This window comes from Octodon degus, unplaced genomic scaffold, assembly GCF_000260255.1.
Source record: "Octodon degus isolate 3935 unplaced genomic scaffold, OctDeg1.0 scaffold00030, whole genome shotgun sequence".
Taxonomy (NCBI): Eukaryota; Metazoa; Chordata; class Mammalia; order Rodentia; family Octodontidae; genus Octodon; species Octodon degus.
In genome coordinates, this window is record NW_004524606.1 from 7,913,607 (window position 1) to 7,937,300 (window position 23,694).

The following is a 23,694-nucleotide window of genomic DNA, read 5'->3' on the forward strand; positions in this document are numbered from 1 at the left end:
TTGGTAGTTAGCATTTTTTTTTCTATTATGGTATTGTTCTTTCAGTGCACTTGCTTGACTTAACAAATGAGATGTAATCTTTTTTCTACCCACTTAAATTCACCTCCTGATTCTGAAAGGACCAAATGATGTGCTTGCTAGTAAATGTTCCTGTGGTGACTTTCCCAACCATCTTTAGCCTTTAGTTGACTTCTATGGCACCCTCTGCTTCCAACCTGATGCGTCCCATGAGGTGGAGACTATGCACATCAGTAGCCAGGCCCCAGGATGAACATGGGCACAACACTTGGGAAGCGTGTGCTACTGAGTTTATAAATGTGCAAAAAGACATAGATCTGTCCTCCATGTTTTGCTTCCCAGGCAACATGAATTAGCAGCCGCCCTGTCACCTCAAAAGAACTTTGATGTGAGAGTGGTCTCTTTGTCATTGGTATCAAATGGGCACCTGCGATATATGAAGAGAAATAGAAGTTGACATGATTTCATATGAGCATTAATTTTGGTCCATTTCGTAGTGTGAGGACCTTTGGATGTGTCCAGTCCAATTTAGTGCTGAGTGAACAAATCTCCTCTTGCATAGGCTTCATATTCCCCACAAAAAAAAAAAAAAAAAAAAAAAAAAAAGGAGGTACCATTCTCCTTAGAAGCTCTCAGCAAAGATGTTAACTAAGTCACTACGGGAGCAATAAAACAGCAGTTAGGAGTTGATGAGTCAGGATCAGACCCAGTTGAAACCCAGAGCCTGCCATTTATTCTGTGACCTGTCTTGTTACTTAGCTCTTTTAAGTCCTGTGTTTGTGCATCTGTAAGATGAGGTATTCATTTTACCTACTTTACATCTTAGCACATCCTACATGGTAGGGTGTCCCTCAGGTGTGTGAACTCTAAGGTGGGTCCCATTCTGTCAAGAACTTTTCTACATGCCAGCACTTGTGAAGACAGTTATCATGGTCCGTGGGCTTCTGTCCTTTAGAAGATACCTGCATCTCCTAAGTCAGTGTGCATGAGCAGATAGGTGTGATTCCTTCATCATACGGTTGCTCCTGAGGCCTGTTGAAAGTGGAGTTAACATACATTAGGTTCCTGTTGTGTATGGGGGGTACTCTAGTTGCAAAGGCTGTGTGTGCTTCCTGTGACCCTGGCGCTTACCATGTGCGAGAAGAGGTCACTTAGCCCTTGAGTGGGCGAGGAGCAGAGAGGCTGTCTTTGCAATTCTCAGATTGGAAAGATCCCTTGGGCAGAGTTAGTTCCCAGACAGCCATCCTCTGAAGTCACTTACTTTCCCAGCATCCTCTTTTCTTCTTTTTTACCATATGGAAAAAGTTTAATGCTGCCTCATCATAGTCTTCTTAGGATACAGCTTACATCATTTTTGCTGTTAGCAGAAGGACAGTGTAACAGAGGTAGGAGCAAAGGCACAGAATTGGACATTTGGAGAGGTATTTGACCTCTCTACCTCTGTTTCTTTATATATAAAATGGGGTTATCACATCTGCCACAATACAATTAATGCAAAATTTATAAGAATTAACCCACAGCAAGAATTTAGAACAGCTCAGCTATGGTAAGCTCTCACTTCAAATTAGTTTCCAGCTCTTATTCTTTTTTTTTTTTTTTTTTTTTGGCAGAACCAGGGATTGAACTCAGAACCGTGTGCTTGCCAGGGAAGCACTTATTCCACTGAGCCATCTCCCTGGCCCCCAGCTCTTATTCTTGACAAAATTGTTGTAGTTGTTAAATTCCCAGATACTAAACCTATTCACATTTTAATTTTTTCCCACAGTAAAGTTTAAATTGAATTTTCTTCATGGTAGGCATTTTCCCCTTTTATTTGATTCTTTGAAATGCTTCAAGTTAACTACTTAAAAAAAGTAGAAGGAACTTAGAGAGGAAACCATCCCAAGGGAATCAAAGTCTAGAAACAACTATTCTGAGAACACAAGAGCCCTCTTGTACCATGACAAACAAAGAATAAAAGTCCCAGTTTGCTTGTGTTAACAGAGCACAATTGATATTCAGAGAGCAGGACCATCCAGAGAAGAAAAAATAATAACATTTCACAATTATCATTTACTTGGAAAAATATTCATTTTGGTGGAGCAGAAAATTGAAGAACTCAGTTCAGATCACCAACACAGGCAGAGCCACAGGCATGACCACCTTCTGTCTGTCCTGATTGCGCGTGGCTTCCACCCACCCACGCTGCCGCTGGTGCTCTGCAGGCGAAGTCTTACCATTGGCTTAATGTTCTAGATAAAAACCAGAAAAGATGTGGAACAGTCATTTATACAAAGGTATCTCTTCCTCTTTTCTTAGTTCCAAAGATGTTTTTTTGATACCACAGAAGCTTCTCCCTTTTTGTTTTCTTTTCTTTATGCTGAGACACCAAATGGAACCCAGAGTCTTTCTTAAATATGCATTATACATCCAGAATTTATTAACTGTATGTACAGTATATTCATAATCTTCCTTTAGAGTATGGCTTGAATACATGTTCTCATCCTGGGGAAGCTTGAAATTAGGTGTCTGTTCAGAGTGTGTTCATTGTTGACCTTGAGGTCTGAGGTTTTTGAGGGTTTTTTTTAATGTATCTGGTACAGGGTCTCATTACGTAGCTCGGAATCATAATGATCCTCCTGTTTTCAGCCTCCCCAGAGCTGAGATTATAGGCACATGCCACCACACCCAGTCTCAACTGCAGGCTCAGTGTGCCAGGGATGGGGGGGCACATAGTGCCATGGATCAAACCCTGGTCCCTGCACTTGCCTAAGCAGGCGCTTAGTCCACTGAGCTATCTTGCCAGCCTTTAGAGGCTATACATATTACTTGCCTATTATTTAGCCCCAACAAATCATCATAATAATGTTATTGCATGTTTTGCATTCAGTATACATATAAGACCATATATGATTTGCATTTCTAGAGCTATGAGAACAACTTTTTAAGCTTACTGCTTCAAAATTTTAAGTTCTTGATTCATTAACACAAAATTTGCTGAAGGGCTGGCTAGATAGCTTAGTGGACTAAGTACCTGCTTTTAGGCAAGTGCAGGGACCGGGGTTCAATCCTCTGTCTGGCATGATGAGCCAGCAACTGAGTCCAAACGTGGTAGCACACACCTGTAATCCCAGTGCTGGGGAGGCTGAAAACAGGAGGATCACTAGAAGTCCAAGTGTGTAGTAAGACCCTGCACCAAATACATAAATTTAAAATAAAAAAGCTTTACTGAGATCTAAAACTCCAGAAAGATAGATATTAAAGCTTTGAATTTGGGAGGCATTACCAGAAGTCATGATTACCAAAATCATAACTTTATAACTTTGGTCTTTCTAGTACTTTATAGCGCTGTTCTGAAACAGGTAAATGCCTTTCACTTTGTGTTAAGTTGGGTGAGGAAAAATCTAAACACCTAGAAAGCAAATTGACCTTGAGAAGGTGACCTGTTTCACATAGAACCCCTTAATGAAATGATGACTAGCAATCAAGTCCCTTTTATCAGGTCCTTAGCTGGAACGCCTTGAATGTGGCCTGAGCACATCTTCCGTCAGTACCGTGTGTATCTGCCTCCGTGTGTGCAGTGGGTCTGCTGCCTTCAGCAAGAGGCCACCGCAAGGGGTGTCGGGTCCTTCTTGCCCGTTCAGATCTGCTAGAGGCAGTGTTGAGCTAGCCTTTCAACCTCATGTCCCTGGCAAAGGCGGGTGCACTAAGAATAGGTAAAGTTATCTTCAGGCTATGTCTAGCAAGTGTATGTGAAACGTGGTGAATTTCATGTTTAGACTTGGATGCTGTCATCCTGTGTATACAGATATTCCAAAATGGGAAAAAATGAGAAATCCAAGACACTTCTAGTCCCTCTGTTCCCAAGCAGATAACAGCCGTTCAGCTGCATACTGGGAGCAATCTTTGTTCCATACCTTTTGGTTTCAAAATGTTTTAATCACATTGAAATGCTTTCTGAATTTACTTTGGCACATGTAGAGCAGACTTTAGGGTATATAATCAGGCAGGGAAGGGTAGAGGACATCAGATGTTAACTAGGTATTATGGTTGCAGAGATTGTTTGCTTTCATCTGAAAATGGTGTTTGTGGTAAAAGTAGCAAGTTTGCCAAACTTCTCTTCAGGGTTAATATTTAGAACTTTATTTTAGGACCCGAGAAGAGGAAAAACTTGAGGTCTCCTAATAAAAAGGATTGTTGAGCAGAGGAAGTCCATGTCGGGAAGAAGTGGATTTGTGACTTTAAAACAGTCAGTCCAGAGCCACAGGGGAGGAAGCCCTTTTCAACTAGGTTAGGAAGGCTAAATAGTTCTTTCATTTATTTATTTGAAGCAGAACTTTGTTCTTCTTTTATTAAAGTCTGTGGCTCCCTCTTGTGGCTTTATGAAAAATTTCAATTTGACAGAAACCAGCCTTTTAACAATAAGGAAGTTGTTTCTTTTTCAAAAAGACAAGAGCATTTCCTATTGCTTTTCCTTACCAAAGAAAGAAGGGAGAAGTAAATACAGGGAAGGAATAAAGTTGATGAGAACTGCAGCTGGAAAGGGTTGTCCCTCACAGAGTGGTATTACAGTAATACCCAGCGTGTACTGAATATCGGCTGACTGTTGCCACTACTTGTGTTAGGGAAGGCGTTCGCCACTTTCGCCACTGTCTCCATGTTCCACATAAACTCATGAGCTGGGTACTAGATTTTATGGGTGTGAAACTCTTCTTTGCTAAGAAGGACAGGTAACTCTCACAGCAAGTACCTCATATTTTCCCTTTTTTTTTTTTTTAAATGTCTCTTTGTAGAATATCATTTTCCTTAAATAAAACATAGACTAGGTTGTGGATTTTATCTAAAAGACTTGGGGCATGCCCAACAGTTCATTATTTCTGCTGTTCTTCCTTCATCTCTCTCTCTAGTTACCCGTCTCTGGAAACTTGATCGACCTTTACAACAACCAAGGCCTGCCACCCCCAGGTCTCACCATCAGCACCTCGTGCCCCGCCAACCTGCCCAACATAAAAAGGGAGCTCACAGGTTAGTACCTTGCATGTGCGCCCTGACTGATTCCCTGTTCCTCCCTTGTCAGGCAAAGGCACCTGTGCATAAGGTCTCCTACACCTGATGCATGGGCACACCTTCTTAGGTATCTGCAGTCACTGAAACATTGTATGTTATTTTAAGATGGAAGATTTATTCTTGAAAATCCTGGCCTGAGATGCAAAGAATCAGGGCCATTATTACTTCAGGGCCCTAGTCACTGTGTCGGTGACGACTGTCCCCTTTGAGTTGGGGGTGACAGCTGTTGCTTTCATCTGCGAATACCTTTGCTGACCTGATGTTTACCTGACCTGCCAAGCCAGAGACTTGCTGCATATTTGAGAACACTGGGTGGAATTTTCCTGACCCACACTTAGGCCTACAATAAGGACAGGTTAACTGTGTTTCTTACATCTTTAGGTGGCTCCTGTTTCTATGTCAAAGAAGAAAAAAAAATTATAAAACAGAGAAGTCAGGATAGTTTGGTTCCCTGCTCACCCACACAGAGCACTAGGGATTAAACCCAGGGTCTTTGCACTGAGCTGGCTATATCCCAGCCAATTTGTATTGTGCAGTGGGGTCTCCCTGGGTTGTCAGCTGCCTGGGCAGGGCTTCATTTGTACTTCCCTTGCCTCAGCCTTCCAGAATGCTGGGATTACAGGTATGCACCACGATGACCAATTTAGAATTATTTGTTCTTGTGGAAAGTGTGAAATTATCTACTTTTCCAGTTTGCTTAATGCTTCAAGGAAAGCATTTGGCCTTTAAAAGATGACAGAAATTGTACTGGGACTGGACTTTTACCACGGTAAATGTTATGGCCGTTATCCTCTCCCCATTATTTGGCCCTGCATCCCGCAGGATTGGGGGAAATGGACTGAGACGATGGGGTGTGGACTCGGTGCAGCTGATTCCCATCCTGTTCACAGCTGTCTTTCCAAAAATCGATTTCAGACAATGGTGGTGGAAGAAAGACATTTAAAAAAAAAAAAACCAGTTGAGTTAATTAAGAAATATAAACTATCCAAAGCCAAAAATCAAGTAAAAAGTGCATCACAAAGGAAAAGTATAAGACAACAACAAATATGCTAAGAATCACTGTCATACTATGTGAGGAAAAGAGAAAAACAGAATAGAAATCATTTACATTGCCTTTCCCATTTCAAAGAATTCACCTTCTGAATTACACGCACATACATATTATGTATGTAGTACAGTCAATGAACCACATAAGGAAGGGGTTATATTCTGAGAAAGGTGTTATCAAATGATCATTATGTGATCATCCTAGATGTACTTTTAAGATGGCTGTGTGTTGCTAGGTGATATACCTTCATGGGACCACTATCCTCCATGCAACCTGCTTTTGAATGAAACATCATAATGTACTACATAACTGACTTTTATACATACATATACAGTAATGCTAATATACTAAATATATACATATATCTATATGCCTCAGTCACTATAAAGTATGCTAAAGCATTTGTATTTTGAGATACAATTATAAATTATGGTAGTATAATATTCCAAATAATACTTCTAAAGAAGTAATCCCAGCATGCCTATAATCCCAGAACTCTAGGAGACTGAGGCAGAAGAATTGCCAGCAATTTAGTGACTGGGTATAGCTCAGTGCAAGGTCCTAGGTTCAATCCCCAGAACTATGTGGTGGCAGGGGGTAGAAGAGTAAGGGAGGACAGGAGGGTGGGCTTTCTGAATACCAGTATTGACAAAGCAAGAAACTGTGTTGTTTTGTGCTTTGTCCTTTGTAAAGTACAAAGTAATCACCTAGGACAGAGATCTCACAAGAGTCACTATGAAAATAGCAAGTGGAATTGCCCTAAAATCCTTTTGTACCTTATTCCCATTTATATTTTCACAGCCTCAACAAACTAGTAAATAGTTTCTCACAAGAATCATTAAATGATTTTGTTCTAGCAGAGTCTGACAGAATCAGCTTTCGAGTTATAAAAAAATGAGTTCATTTCCAGGAACCAATCAGAGACCATGGAGATCTGTATGGGAGCTTTTCTACTCAGTGTTGATGTCAGTGTTTTACCAAGGTGCCACAGAAAAACCTGACAGATCATTCGGCCTAAAAGAGAAAATTTGACTCTTGATAATGAAGTATCAGCCACAAATTTCCTAATATTTTAGCTATTTATATGGTTCATGTTAACATTGGCATGTGCTTATGGTGTGTAGTGGACTGTAGCTGCACTGGTCTTTTACCAATTTGTGGGAACCAAGTTAGTCCATCTATTGATATGTGCTGCTTCTGAAAAAGTAAAACAAAACTATGTTTTAAAAAAAACATAATTTTACTTAGAATCAAGTCAGAAAGTTTGCATATGTTTAGAAAATGAGATGTTTTATAGTTTTCTTGCTGTATCAATTTGACAGTTCTAATTTCTAATTACTTCATTCACGTGCACAGCGTGTATTTTTCCCACAGAGTCAGAAGCAAGAGCCCTGGCTAAGGAGAGGCAAAAAAAGGACAATCACAACTTGAGTGAGTTGGTTTCATTTATGTTTGACATGCGCTATTGAGGCTAATGTTCCTGCCTGTAGCAAGGAGTGTCAGGAATGCCAGAGGGAAAAGGTTTTGGTTAGTTGTTAAAGATAGCTGGTGGGGGAAAAGCCTTTTTCTGAGAGGCTGATGTATATATTTTAGTTCAAATCAAACTGAGCTGTATGTATAAAGATGTTTATAATTTGTGAGGTTTATTCTACTTTATTTTTAGTGGTGGCTTTTTTTTGAAAGCAAGATTTGATCCCTAACTACCTAATTACGAGTGGTGCTCATACTGGAACTTATTAGCAAAAGGGGATTATGGGATCACCTTTTGACAGTGAGATTTGAAAGGAAATAAAGAAAATAAAAAAGAGAACCAGGTCTGAAAGAGAGAAAATGGATGAGATAGCCCCCCAGTTTCTGATGTTATCTATCATTTTTAAAGTTCTGCAATATTTAAAATATCCTTACATTTTAATTTACTTTTAATTATATCATTCCTGTCCTATGAAAACTTGTTTATATTATATATACATTTATATACATGCATGCATGTAGGAGAGGCTGCACAGTAAAAATAAGGGTGAAACTTGGAGAAAGGAACTAGTTCTTGAATTTCTCATATCATAACTCCATGTTATCTTTTTCTTGAATTTATTATTAAGAATATAGGAAAGTCCTATGTAAACACTTGCTCCTTATTTTAAAAAAAAAAAGAGACAGAATAGGGCCAGGTTCTTCTAAATCCCCAGACATGAGCACTGTTCATTTTAATTTGATGGTGTTCTTCTTGACATTTTCTGTGTATTTAGGAATGGACATATAGCAGTACACATGTGAAAAATAAAAAAAAAAGTTTTGTGTGTGTTAACACAAAACATCGTGTTATTCATATTCTGTTGGCTGTTTTCTTTTTTTAAACTGAACAATTGGTTCTAAAGCCCTCTTGCTGTTAGAATCTTAGATCTACTTTTTAAAAGGAATTCTATAGTACTCTATATTGTGAATACTTTTAACATTTAATAATTTCTCTGCTGCTGTGTGTTTATGCTCTTTCCTTTTCCAGTTATAAACACTGCCACAGCAACATCTCATGCCTGCAGTGTTGCACCAGGAAGTCTGTTTCTCTAGGTCAGCTCTGGATGAGTGGACTTGCTAGCTACCGAAGGCATTAGTTTTTACTCTTTCTAGTATTACAGTTCCAGTTTCCATTTCTGGCACAAGAGGCTTTCCACATCTTTTCACCAAAAGATGGGCTGATATTCAAGGTCTGACCTGCTTCCCAATAATTTTATTCTTCCCCTTTTAAAGCATCAGACATTATCCAAAACTTCACTTAACTGAGATGTGAAAAACAAAGTTGGATTCTGTCAAAAGCAGTATTTACTATAGAAATGAAGCTCTCGAGTTCAGGGCTATCAGCACAGGACAAAAATGACTCGCACAAACTGAGGATTATAAAACAATCTGTAAGTCTCTTCTAGCCTTTGTAAATTAATATTCAGGGTTGGATTGCCCCTTATCCTACCTGTCTCTGTCTCCTAAGGATTTGTCCTGTAACAGTGCTTGCTGAAATGTGCATATGAATGCATTTACTATAATGTCACTGTTTATTGAGCCCCCTCTGTTGTACAGGGAATTTTTCTATGGACGTGAACCATACAAATGGATTTCCCACTCTTTGGAGCTTATATTTGAGCCAGGAGTCATCTATCTATTACTGAATGAGAGGCAGAATAATAGATACAGCATCCTGTCATGTATACAGGCCACCCTGTAGAGAGATATGCTTTGTGCATGTGTTTATGTGGTTGTATAAGTGTATGGGTGAAGGTCTCTAAGGCACACTTATATGTGACAGTTTTTCCAGGCACATAGATGTTGCATGGTGTGAAAGAGTTGGCTTTTACTTTTTCCTTTATACATGTTGCTATTTTTAAAAAAGATTTACCAGCTTATACCACCTTCATAATTAAATACTTGGAGAAGGAAGTCCCTGCAGTAAAAGTAAAATGTAGTACAAGTAAATATTGATGGTTAAAGATGTCAGTGATGCTCTGTTGAGAAAAGATAGATGCAGAGTAATGTGTTATAGAATTCCACTTTAACCGTAGCATCCTTGAACTTACTTGTGTCAGCCATATACAGTTGCCTAGAATGCAACAGACAAGAAGCACAATAAGTAAAATACATACAATATGTGAATTACCTGGTTGAAAGTGCTATGATGAGATAAAGGACCACCCAAGGGACATGGTGGCAGGATGGGCTTGGGAGGGGTGAGTCAGTTTTAAATATGATGACCTGAGAACTCTCATAGATAAATTTGAGTCATCACCTGAGGGAGGGGAGGACAGAGCCATACAGATAGCTAAAGGAAGAGTATTCCAAGAAGGGGCAGTCAGAGAGAGCCTTAAAATAAATCAAAGTAAGGAATGCACTCACTGAGAAAGGAGAGAAACTGGTATCAGAGGGCTGGGAGCGCATGAGATCCTTGAGGACCTGACTTCGTCTAGATGAAATAAGAACTAATTGGAGGGTTTTGAGTAAAGGATTGGCATGTTCTGACTTTCGTTTTAATAGGATTCCTGTAGTTGCTGTATTTTTTTTTTCTGGAACCAGGGGTTGAACTCAGGCCCTTGTACTTGCCAGGCAAGCATTTATGCTACTGAGCTATACCCCCAGCCCCTAGCTGCTATATTCTTGAGACCCCAAAGTGACAGGGTACACTGGGCATGGAGGAAGCAGAGATGGGGGAGGGGGCTTGAAGTCATCCAGGCAAGGGATGATGATAGCATTTCTTAGGTAGCAAGGGAGGCTGGAAATAAATGGATTCTAGAAATACTTTGAAGGCAGAGCCAACAGATTTAATGATGGGTCAGATGTAGAGTGTGAAAGGAAGGGAGGTACATGACTGATTACAAGATTCTGGCCTAAGCAATTGGGAGGATATGGTTATCATTAAATGAGCTGAGTTGCCCGATAGACTCATTTGAGTAGAAAAGATCAGGATGTGGCCTGCCCTGTGGGCATCCAAGCATACAGAGAAGTCTAGTGGTCAGAGAGGAGTCTGGAGTTCCAGGGATATATCTGGGCTGGAGATAGAAATATGGGAGGCATCAGGGTCTGCAGTACTCCCAGCCAGGAGGTGGCCAGGAAGTGAGTGTCACTCAGGAAACATTCCAAGGGGTGTATCTCAGCGGTGTGGATTTTTAAAACATTAGAATAATCTCAAAGGATATGTAAGAAACTTGACACTGCACCACAAGGAAGTTTTATATTACTGTATATATTTAAGTGTCTGAATTTTATGATTATTGTGTTTAACAAAAGGAAAAAATAATCAAGATAAACAGTTTTACAAGAAGTTATCTAGTAGATCAGGAATCTAAAAATTCCTTCTTTAGCACTATGGACTATCACTTAAGGTTTCTATTATATAAAAGTTTAATGATAAGACAGCATTATAAATATGACTTAGCCACTGGAATAACTACTCAGCCAATATAAACTGCAATTTATTTTGGAAAAATAGAGAATGATATTATTCATCAAAAGACACAGACTATTGGTGAACCAATTAAAGAATATAAATATTTATTTTAAGTTATTTAAAGTACACTTAATTTATTAGACCTTAACTTACTTGGAACTTAGGTGGTAGACGAGGTAAATTAAAAACGTTCACCTCGGGCAGGGGAGATGGCTTAGTAGAATAAGCACTTGCCTGGCAAGTGCAAAGGTCTGAGTTCAATCCCTGGTTCCGCAAAAAAAAAAAAAAAAAACAACAACAACAACAACAAAAGCAAACAAAAAAACCACTCACCTCATGTGCTTCTCTATGTTACCCTCTTCTAAGAAAGTGATAATTTAGTTGGAATGTACTGCTAGATTCGTGAGATAGGAGTCCTGCTAGGAAGGCTGCTGTGACTAGACGGCCTGGACGTTTGTACTGGGAGCATGCTGCTCTCTCTGGTGGTGGCTTTCTGTTCATCCCGATTGAGCACTTCAGATGGGTTCTTGGGGTTGTGAAGCCATGAGAATTACACCTGGATGTCACAGTTCAGTGTAGAGAAAAGAATGTTAATCAATCTGGTTTGTGAATTTTGATGTTGATTACCTGCTGAAATAATAATGGTTTCAGTATAATTGGACTGATAAAATATTGACATTAACTTTATCTTTCTTTTTCCTATTTCAGTGTGGCTATGAGAAAATTTAAAATTGCATAAGGAATTTGTATTTATTTTGGGCTGTGCTAGGTTAGAGTAGGAGTTTTTGCCAGTCTGTAAGCTAAGAATGTTTTCTGTTAAATTATAAGTGGTTAAAAGGAAACCAAGAGTAATATTTTGTGACATGTAAATCATGAAATTTAAATTTAAGCATTCTAATTCTAATAATTTTCATTAATTTTGATTTGTATTATAGAGCATAATTCATATTATTTTTTGAGTTTTGTAAAAAAATGTTGGAAGTTTGTTTTCTGTCTCATTATGTAAGTATCTACATAAATACCCTCTGTATTGGCACTTGGCCTACAAAACAAGAAGAGTCTGCTACCTGCCCTCTGCAGACTGCTTGCTGAGCCCTTCTGCTTAGTTTTAGGCTGGAGTCCCAGCTGTTCACTTTGCTCGCTGTCCTCAGCAAGTTCTTGATATCGCCGAAGCAATTTTGTCATTTGTAGCTGAGGACAGGAAATCTGATTTCAGAGTCGTTACTGGATCAGATGAAAAATTGTGTGTCTAAGGGCTTTGTAAATGGTAAAGTTCTGTACAAAGATAGCTCATTTTAAAAAGTGCTTTAACCACAATACCAAATGCACAGCAAGAACAAGGGGAAAAGTAGGTTCAGATTTACATTGCCCTGGCCTGGTGAAGTTCATGTGTACATGCCTTTAATAAGATCTGCTAAACGCACATGTGGTACTGTTACTAATAGCCCTTTTCTGCACTCTTTTCTTGAAGTCGAACGGAGAAGAAGATTTAACATAAATGACCGCATTAAAGAACTAGGTACTTTGATTCCCAAGTCAAATGATCCGTGAGTACAATTGCGTGTTAATCTGCATCATATATTTTTTGCACCTTCATGTTTTCTCGTTTGTTGCAAAAAAAAATGGAGTTATAAAAACCAGAGTTAAGAAGTCCCTCCTCTCTCTTTGTTCCTGTTTTCTAAATACTCCCTATAATTTCAAGAGAAATGCACTGAATTGTCCAAGATGATTACTGGACATTAAATGATCAGATTGGATTGTGAGGAAGTGAGCTTTTGGAAATCCGAGATTCCTTGACAAGTTCCAAGCTATTAAAAAAATGCTTTACATTCACGTAGTACAGGATTTAGATTTGTAAGACTATGTACTCTTTCTTCACTTTTCAACAGTATCTCTAGACACTAATGAATAGTTGAAAACTTAAAGTTCACTGTGCTCAACAGACAAAAGGTCAATCTTTTTATGAAAACTTGCATATTCTTTATATGTTTTTGCAATGTAGGAAATAAGGGAAATGATTAACCCTCTTGTTAAATACAAGTCAGCGAATTTGGATTTCAGCCTTTGGTTTTCTTCTACCCCTCATCTTAGGCATAGTAGCTATAAAGATCATTTTCTCTAAAATTTTTATCTTACTGCTTCACAGTTACCTGCAATGTCATCAAGTAGGACAACAAATACACAATTTTTATCCATTAGAAATTGGCCCATTTGAAGTGGGGGTGAGGGGATATATACAGTTTAATGGCCCCCACAGGCGTTCTATGAAATTAGCCTTTGAATGTGACCTTTTAGCTATCTAATAAAATGTAAAGGTGCAATCAAGCATTATTCATGCAAGGCTTATTAAATTTGCTATTCACATTATTGTCAGGGAATTTGTAGCAAAATAAAATAAAACTGTTACCTATTGTGAGGTGCTTTGATGAATGTGCCAGCACAGTTTCCATCTTTACCACCTGGCTTTCCTAGGTTTCAAAGAAAGGCATTTGCAACCTAGAAACACTGAAATTCTCAGTGCTGCAGCACAAATTTATCCTCCTAAAGGGCTGTGACCTTCATTTCCTATAGTCAATCTTGCATGATGGTTGAAATTGAATTCCCATTTTCCTGTTCTTTATCAGCTTTCACTTTTTAGCATATTCGTTTAAACTGTAGCATGCGAATCTCTTCAGTAACATATTATGGAATTATGGGGCTGTAGTGAAAGCCTGGATTTGCATATCTTCTTTTTCCATTATATTAGAATACTTAGGTGTTTATAATCTGAACTGATACTGATCTTTCATTGTAGGCATTGTTTTAAGATAAAACAGACTGTAATCTGTGCCAAGGTTTTCCAGAATGTGCCTTGGGGCTGCTAAGGAGGTGCATTCTGACCAATGATGTCCCAGCCCGCAGCCTCTCTTCCAGCAGAGCAAGTCTGCTTTTGTTGATTTTCTTTTTTACATTGGGGTTTTGTGTATGCTTCTGCATGAAAAAAGATTCCTCTTATTATTAAAAAAAAATCTGAGTGCCTTCCCTTTTAGTCCAGAAACATAATTGATCGAGTCTCACAAGGTGTTAAACCTCCAGATAACTGGTTGAAATGATGAGTTCTTAAAACTGGAGTGGGTCCTTTGCTTGAAAGTTTCAATTCTGATTTCTCACTTTACTGGCCCAGGTCAGGTATCAGTCATTATAATTATGTTTCTTTCTGATTGTTAAAGTTTCTATTCCTTTGGCTTTAGCCCTGAACATGAGATCCCTGTGCTCTCTCTGCATCTCAGGACACCTCTCTGGGTTGCCACCTGTGGTGCCGAGACCCCAGGGATCAATTCTAGGGAATTTTCTGGGGGCTGTAGCTGTCCCTCTTCTGGAAGAAGTTGTTTTGTTCATCTATTCTAATGCATAAAAGCACCAATTAGTAGGTGACTTGTTTTGATGGTCCCTCCTTCACACTTGACACCTGGTATTTCTGATCTGCTCCAGCAGTTTATAAGTGGAGTAAGTAGTTCTCCAGCCGAGTTTTTGTGTTTGCTCTCATCTTCCATTGTTATTCTCATCATTATAGTGAAAATTTTCTATAAGAGTTCAGATTGATTTCAAGCAATATAGGTGTTTTTACATAAACAGATTGTTCTTTATTGTTTTTCTGGAGTGCTCTATAATCTTCCAGAGCTTTCCCTTACATGTTAATAATGATGGTCTTAATTTTCTCATATGCAGTGTATTAGAGGCATATGCACAAGAATCAAGAGGCACCAAGTTTTGGCCACCTAGGCTGGAATTCCAAAACAGTCTCTTGCTAGTGCTTGACATTGGAGAAGTTACTTGTATTCTGGCCTTTGTTTTTCTCATCTGCTGAAAAAGGGGGCATGAGAACAGTACTAAGGAGCATAGTTGATGTGAAGACTCACCTAGGAGAAGGGTATCACGGCTTAGAAGAGGAAAGCCTAGAGCCAGGTGCTCTAGGCTTCCTAGCTCTGCCACCTTGTAGCTCTGTAGCCTTGGGGAAACTTCTTGACCTCTGTGTACATTTGTTTCCATTCAGTAAAATAGGATCATATAAGTCCCTACCCGTTGAGGTCAAGAGTAAATGTGGCCTATAGTAAGTTCTATGGAAAAATTCCTACTATCAATGTTGTGTTGACCACTTACCATCTGCTCCATTGTTTGCTCCTGTGTTGAGGACTTCTCAGAGTATATCATATAAAGTGCCCCCTTTGATTCCAGTAACACATATATATAGCAGCTTACATATGTGTAGCATCATCATGTAGTTGAGGTGACAGAACACAGAGCTTTGAGAACTTGTTTGCCATGATTTGAAATAAAAATCTAAAGAAGCCACAAACAAGCAGTGGAATCACACACTTCTTTTTACCATTGCTTATTCTGTCCAAATGAGTAAATTTTTGTAGTTCTAGAAACCTGCAACTACTTACTATAGCATTTAAGAATATTGATCTTGTAATCAAGAGGACTAAATTTAAGTCTTGACTCCACCTTAGGGTAGCTCTTTGACCTAGGACAATTTGAATTATCTCTCTCTGAACATTGGCATTATGTCCCTACCTTAACAAAGTTCTTGTCTGGATTAAGTAAGACAGTGTATAGAGAATAGGTAGACAGTGTCCAGCCCATGGCACATGCATAATGAATATAGCTATTATTGCTGTGCAGTTACTATTACATCTGATGAAATTAATGCTTTGAATACTAAATTTTTCTTAAGCCTCAAATCTTACAAAGTCTGTTTTATTCCATTTCATCACAGTGACATGCGCTGGAACAAAGGAACCATTTTGAAGGCATCTGTAGACTACATCCGGAAGTTGCAAAGGGAGCAGCAACGTGCAAAAGAACTTGAAAACCGACAGAAGAAACTGGAGCACGCCAACCGGCACCTGCTGCTCAGAATACAGGTACCCTCTGCGTGGTGGGCACTGCGAGTGCATTGCTGGCTTTGAAATGGGACAGAGAAGGATATAATGAGCCATCAGGGGTTGCCTGACGTGATCCTAGTATAGGAGAACTGTGCTCTTCATAGATTCTGTACGTGTAGGTGGCCTCCTCATCAATATTCGTGGTGCTTTTCCCAGTCACTCTTGGATATGTGCAAAGTGGTAAATCTGAGCTGTTCGTCATCGCTGGAAGCCTACCAACCCAGCTTGAGGTCAAGGGCCAGCCTTCTTGTCTCAGCTCTCCTGCCATTAGCACGCCATGTTCTGGCCTGCTTAGTGTCATGTTTTCCACATTTGTGTGCTTCGTGTTGGTGACTCTTCTGTGTTGAACAGGCCCTAGGTGCAGTGTTGAAGTGCTGTCTCATGAGCGCAAGGAGCCTGGAATGCACCTTCAGAAACGACACTGGTGTTAGGTACACTTTCTCCAGGCATGCCTTACAGTACTGCTAGCTCTGAGTTCAAGATGAAGGAATCAACGATATGTATTCAGTAAAAGATGCCTTACATAGCAACCTACATCGATCAAGGTTGTATATTGATCAGTTGATGAAAACTTTGTCACTAGAGGATTCTAATCCTATCTTTCCCATAGGAACAGTAATTTTATATTTACTAATTCAATGTTTTTAGTCACTTAAGGGACCATAGCTACTACAAATGATGAGCATTGGCTGAACTTGATAAATTGTAAAAATGCCCTTATTTGGTTGAAAGACAAACCTATATTTATAGAGGACACTCAAGAAAATTATGTAAGAAGGATATAATTCTTGGAAGTAGTTATATGTAGTGAAACTATACCATGTATATCTTAAATTTTATCTTCTTAGAGGAAAGATATTAAATAGGGACTACCTGTGTACCATTTATGCCCAAGGAACAATAGTATGTTCCATGGGGCCAAGAAATGGGGAAGGATCCCTCTTTCCTTTCAATTCCTAGGTTCTCTCAGGTACTCGGCTGCATTTGAAGACAAAACCTGTTCTAAAGCTGTCATCAAGAGTCTATTTTGTGTCGTTGATCAAAGCGGCCTACATGGGTGTTTTTCTCATTTTCTCTGTCTCTTCTGGGACGGAGAGAGAGATTCTCACTATGTAGTTCATGCTGCCCTGGAACTGTATAGCCCAGCTGCAGTTATTGGAATGCACCGTCAAGCCTGGGCAGTAGTATAACCATTTGTAAAATCCGATTGATTATGTGTTAAGAGGGTATATGTTATTTCTTTATAAAAATATTAAAGTGTAGTAACTATTTTGAAAGAGAAGCTAGTTTTTGTTTTATTTCAAGGTCCCAAGAACATGTATATTCATGAGATGTGAATATTATGATATGCATTGGCAGTTCCATCGATGGCAGTATCTTGGTTTTCCTCCAGTGACTGTGAACCTATCATTAGAACTTCAGCATACAGTAGAAAATAGTATTAATTAGCAAAGATCTGGGGTGTTAAGAAACCGAGTGCTCCACGTAAGATTTACCATCTTATTTGGAAATCTAAATAATTGCTTTAGTCAGCTGACAAATGTTTTTAATTAAATAACAAGGTATTAGAGTGAGATTTTGCCTCTCTCAATCCAACTTTATTTATTGCTTATTTATTTATTGAAAAAACAAACTGTATGTCTGGAGGTACTGCTTTTATTAGCATATTGGTGTGGACTTAGAAGAGCCCACGTTTGTAGCTTGGGCCTTCGGGTGTCCTTTCATTTTCAATCTAAGCGATGCATGCAGAAATTTTCACAGAAGGCAGAGCATGAAGCCTTATTATCAGTGGAACTGCCATTTTATTAAACAGCCCAGGGCTTTGAAATGTTGCCTCGAGAGACTTGTTTCTGGGGATTGTGTAAAGGAACACGCAGGCTCTGTGACACCTCCACCTCCCATCACTTACTTGTCAGGGTTTCAGAAAAGCATCTTGGGGGGTCCAACAGTGCTAACATAGACTGAACGTGGCTTTCTCAGGCACCAGTGTTTCCAGGGCTTAGACAAGAGTGAGTGGACTTTCCCTCTCTGATGAGTTCAGGTGGATTGCTTCAGATTTATGTTTTATTGTATGAGAAAGATAGGGTGATGTAAGAATGTGGAAGCAAAGTGATTTTTGGGAATCAGTTGGGTTCATTTTAGGAGTTTCCGGGGATAGTCAGAAAGGGAAAAGGGAGAGCCATCCAAGGGTTTTTGGCTTTGCTGCTTTCTAGTAGTGGAGACACAACTGAGGACCTTCCCTCTAACCTGTAACCCCAAACCTATTTTGAGATAGTCTCAATAAGTCATTAAGTTGTTCAAGCTGGGCTCAAACTCTCAATCCTCCTATGTTGCCCTTTCTGACATGCTACCATGTGTGGCTTTGAAGGCATTTTGAAATGAGGTCCCAGAGTAGTCACTGACACTTAGGAAATTTATTAGTCAGCTAGTGTTGCTACAGCAAGGTACACCGGCTAGGTGGCTTAAAGCATGAAAAGTTATTTCTAAGAAGCAGGTGCCAGCAGGGTTATTTCCTTCTGAGGCCCCCTTGACTGTTTCTGTTTCTTCATGTGGTCTGCCCCTCTGTGTCAGTGTCCCAATCTCCTCTTCTGAGAACATCCGTCCTCATAGGGTAGGTTCTACTCATATAACTCATTTACATTTATTACCTATTTAAAGACCCTGTCTGCCAATAGAGTTGCATTTTAAGGTACTTGAGAGTTAGGATTTCACAATATATACATACTGGGGACACAATATAGATCATAATAAAAAGTTAAATGAATAAAGTATAGAATGAAATATTTTTATAGATGAGAACTTAATTGTTCAATTAAAAATAGATTTTTTTGCCACAGTGAGATAAGTTAAATGATGCTTCTAAGACTTTATTACTTGTGTAGAGTCTGCACAGCTTTTGCCATTACCACCTACACTTCTTACTCCAGGGAGCAATTAGTGTGTCTTAGTAACTTTTCCCTGCACCCTAGACCAAAAGAAATGCCTACTATTTCTTTAAGACCCCAACAACTTATTGAGTATTTAGCTTTTAACAGTTTAGTTGCTGTTGAAAAATTTAAACTTAAAAAGAGAAAAATAGAAGTTTTATTTAGCTTTTAACTAACCAGAGGGCTTACTAATGAAATGCATGTACCTGCTGGGTACCACATGTCTTCTGGTTTTATTAGCTCCCATTTTAATTTTTTAAAACGTATTTTTCAACTTATTCTTGTTTTGAATATTAATATCCATTAAAACCTATCTCTTGACATTTAATATATAGTAAAATCCATATGCCACACAAAGTTCATAGGCTATCAATGGTACCTGTAGTTTAGGAAGTACGGAATTTATTAATTTTAAAGAGTAGCAGACATTAACTTTGTGAATTGTTTCCCTTCTCAGCATTTGATTTAATAGACCTTGGTGGGGGGTGATTTAAGATTCCCATTAAAAATGAGTGGAAGCTGCAGAAAGTGCCCTTTCTCTAGACTCTGCACAGTGGTACATTTATTCAACTTGATGAACCTGTCTCTCTCTCTCTCTCTCTCTCTCTCTCTCTCTCTCTCTTTCTTTCTTCTTTTCTTTCCCTTTCCTTTTCTTTCTTTTTATTTGCAGCCCCCAGGATTGAACTCTGAGTCTTAGCACTGGAATACGTTCTTAGCCCTATTTATTTTTTATTTTGAGACAGGGCTCATTAAATTGCTCAGCCTGTACTCCATTTTGCAGTTCTCTTGCCTTAGCCTCACAGAGTTCTGGGATTTTAGGCTTGAGCCACTACCCCTGGTTGACAGTCCCTAATTTATATTTATTCTGGTAGTGCACATTTTTTGGATTTGGACGAATGTGTGCTGACATATAGCCACTGTCATAGTATATCATATGGAACAATTTCACTACTTTTTAAAATTCCTCAGTGCTTCACCTGGTTAAGTCCCTAATTTTGTCTTCTGTTACAGGAGCTTGAAATGCAGGCTCGAGCTCACGGACTTTCCCTTATTCCATCTACGGGTCTCTGCTCTCCAGATTTGGTGAATCGACTCATCAAGCAAGAACCAGTTCTTGAGAACTGCAGTCAAGACATTGTGCAGCACCACCCCGACCTGAGCTGCACGACCACCCTGGATCTCACCGATGGCACCATCAGCTTCAGCAGCAGCCTGGGCACAGGGACCGAGAGCAACCCTGCCTACAGCGTCCCCACGAAAATGGCATCCAAACTGGAAGATATCCTCATGGATGACACTCTCTCTCCTGTTGGTGTGACTGACCCGCTCCTGTCATCTGTGTCCCCAGGAGCCTCCAAAACAAGCAGCCGGAGGAGCAGCATGAGCATGGAGGAGACAGAGCACGCGTGTTAGCGAGGCCTCCCCACTCCAGTCGCACGAACTGCTTCCTGCCTTGATTAGTAGACCTCATAGTTCACCTGAAGGGGTTTTCTTGATAACTTTCCTTCCTTACTATGAATTTTTTTCATGCTTTATCAATAGCCCAGGATATATTTTATTTTTAGAATTTTGTGAAACAGACTTGTATATTCTATTTTACAACTACAAATGCCTCCAAAGTATTGTACAATAAGTGTGCAGTATCTGTGAACTGAATTCGCCTCTGGCATGAGCTTTCTGAGCAAGTGGATTTTGCATCAGAGAAGTATCTGTCCATTTTTATTCAGGGGAAAACTTGATTTGAGATTTTTATGCCTGTGAATTGCGTAGAAATTAAATGTAAAGTTGAAGTAAAAAGAATGTAAAGCAACCAAAAACAAAAAGAGAGAAACCTTCATACTAACCCTTTTCCATTTTCTAAGCATATTGATTTATTGGTACTGCCTTAATACACAGTACCTATCTAGTGTTATTTAGTCTTTATACTGCAAATTATTGGAAGAATAGTTTGGTATGTTCTATAAAAGGCAAAAAAAAAAAAGCAGTCATTTTAATAATGATTATCTGGTTAGAAGATATAATTGATACCAACCCATGCTGAAAGGAGTCAGACCAGAACTCCCGGCAGAGTTACTCCTGCTCTCTCTCGTACTCTCTGCAGTGAGTTTTCTTCATTAATGAATTAATGAGTATGATTTAATTTTTAATAAGATATATTTTCTTTTGAAATGGAAATGAATGTCTTCTCACAGTAAAAATACTGAGGAGCAGCGAAAGTTTTCTTTCTTTCCCCTCATTTTTGCTTTTGATAAGACAACCAAACTGGGCACATTTCTATTTGGCTTTACTATTTTTATTTTTAAATTGTGTATTAGTCATTTGATTTATACAGACTTTTATTATCATCATTCTTTTCAGTGTTTGTATTAATTTCTAAGAATATGCATCTTAAAATTGCAAGTTTTCAATATTTTTACATCTCACTGGTGGCTTTCTGCATTCTTTGTATAGCCATGAAAGAAAACTTTTTTTGCAAGGTCTTGTGTTTAAAGAGAGCTTTAAAAATATTTTGTATATTACTGTCTCAGAAATATTTTTCAGCACATTTAAGGAATAGTATTAATAGGTTAAATCATGGCTTTCTAGAATAAAGTTACGTATTTATTTTTAGGACATAAAAATAAGCAATACTCTTGGAAAACATAACCATAGTATTACTATGCCCATTATGGTAATTAAAATTGGGGTTTATTTCAGCAAACTCACTGGATTTTTTTTTAAAGAAAAAAAATAATGGATTGGCAAATTACTGTTACTTGATAATAATGTTTTAACAAGCAGCAGTGTTGTAAAGTTAGTTTCAGTGCATTGTCTATTTGTGTAGCCCTATGCAATAACAGTAGTGTTAATTCGTATCAAACCTAGGTGTTTTATACAGATGATAGACATAGTGGTACAAGCCAGGCTGGGGAATGGAATTTCTCAGTAGCAGCCTACAGTTGAATAGCGAGTGGCATAAAGCATATCCATTCAGAATGAAGTGCCTTAAACATAGCAGTAGTCTTTTTTGGACCAGCACTGACTGAATTTTAATGTAGGAGAAAGTTTCAAGATGGTATCTCTAGTTGACAGGAACACATAGCATGGTGCCTATGTAGACCATATAAGAGCTTCCCATTTTCCTTCACATATTTTTAATATGAGATATATTTTAGTGACAGAGTGCCAACTTCTTTCATCAGGAAACCTTATTCAGAAGTGTTTTTTAAAGTGTTTAAATGTCAAATGTGAAGTGGTGATGGGTGTTGGAGGGATCCGAAAGGAGTGACCGTCAGCTGTGCGAATGGGTGGCTTCAGTGGAAATAATCCACCTGCGCCACCCCCAGGCACAGTGGGCAATAAGAAGAATCCTTGGAAACACTGATGATGCTATCACTTTTATAGCTTTATTACTTAAGGGGGTAGGGAAGATTAGTTCCCATTCTTTCAACCCTCTTAATTGCATAGCTCTTTTCCTAGAATAGTGATGCAAATCTGCATGAACAGCAAATTGTACCATAGTGTTCGTTGATACAATCATAGCATTGTCTATTTTTCTCTTCATATTTATATGGGGGGAGGTGTGAAAGTGGAGGATTGCGATGCTATGATGCCAGTTTTTCTTAGCTGATTTTGAGGGATTTTAACAATAGACCAAAGGTGAACTGACCATGGCCAAAGGACTACAGCTGTGGTGAAGCAGCCTGCTGGAAAGCCTTGCTGAGAGAGTGTGTATGGCATCCTGTGCCACCGCCTAACCGCTCTAGCTCCTGGACCTGTATCACCTGCTTCCTGTCTCCTTAGGACACAGTTGCTGGGAGTGGTGGGTGAGCAAGTTCAGGAGAATGCTGCGACCTTGGGCGTGGTTTTCTTTCTTTCTTTTTTGCCAGACAGTCTGTGGATTCATCTTAGGGACTATTTAAGCCAAAAGGCAGTGTTTGGGGCTTTCTGTTTTTAACAAGAGAATGATCCACACCACTCCCCCCATCCCTGGGTGTAGAATTGTGCCTCAGGGTTGGGCCTCCATTTGGAGTGACCAAAACACCAAAATTGTCCGCCTGCCTGTAGGTAAGACAATGGACATACCAAACCTTCTGACTTTGCCAAAAACTGTACGACCAACCTGGTCATACATTAAGAACGACAGAGTTCTTTCTGGTTGTTTTTAAACAATGCAGCAATAAGAACAAATAAAATACATAGGATATTAAAAGATATAAAATAAAGCACAAAAGAATGCACTTAATATTTTTGAAAAATGCACTGGGGAAAAGTTGATGTTGATAACAGTATAAAAACCCTATTTCTTGATAAAATGACAAATGACTGTCTCTTGAGGACTCTTGGTACTGTAATGTTAATAATAGTCACCTGCTGTTGGATGCAGCAGTAATTTCTGTATGGTCCATAGCACTGTATATTATGGATTGATATTAATGTATCCAATGAAATAATTGAACTATTGTTCTTGGTAGCTTCATTAAAGCATTTTGTTTTTCACATAGTGATGGCCAGTTGTGTTTAGTTAATGCCAGTGTTGAATGTTGTTTTCCTTATAAAGAAAAACGATAGTGTGCAGTTTTCTTCTCATCTAATGAATTACAAGTTGCAAGAAAAATTTTTAAATATCAGCAGTACATTATTTTGTTTTAAATGCTACTATAAGATGATACTTTTTGGGTTAGAAATATTTTTATTACTTTATGACTTATACTTAAGTGAAGTATGATTATGTAGCACTCCTTATTCCCTCTGATTTTGGGGAGACTTTAAACTCTGAAATGCCAAGAAACCATTTTAGATAAAAGAATTTTATTTGAA

General features: G+C 38.8%; 1 protein-coding gene across 8 annotated transcripts in view; it reads left to right on the forward strand.

Annotated features, from left to right (window-relative positions):
- The window catches only part of Mitf (melanogenesis associated transcription factor), a 217,338-nt gene extending 193,961 nt beyond the window's left edge, over positions 1-23,377 (forward strand). For 5 of the 8 annotated variants that reach the window (XM_004629491.2, XM_023713284.1, XM_023713287.1 and 2 more), the window contains 5 exons: positions 4,905-5,022; positions 7,469-7,543; positions 12,511-12,586; positions 15,799-15,946; positions 19,906-23,377. In XM_004629491.2, coding sequence (XP_004629548.1) covers positions 4,905-5,022; positions 7,469-7,543; positions 12,511-12,586; positions 15,799-15,946; positions 19,906-20,307 — 819 coding nt within the window. In that variant the 3' untranslated portion in view covers positions 20,308-23,377. The remainder of the gene's footprint in view (positions 1-4,904; positions 5,023-7,468; positions 7,544-12,510; positions 12,587-15,798; positions 15,947-19,905) is intronic. The other 3 variants (XM_004629492.3, XM_023713285.1, XM_004629494.2) reach the window with 1 other exon arrangement.
- Positions 23,378-23,694: the final 317 nt, after the last annotated feature.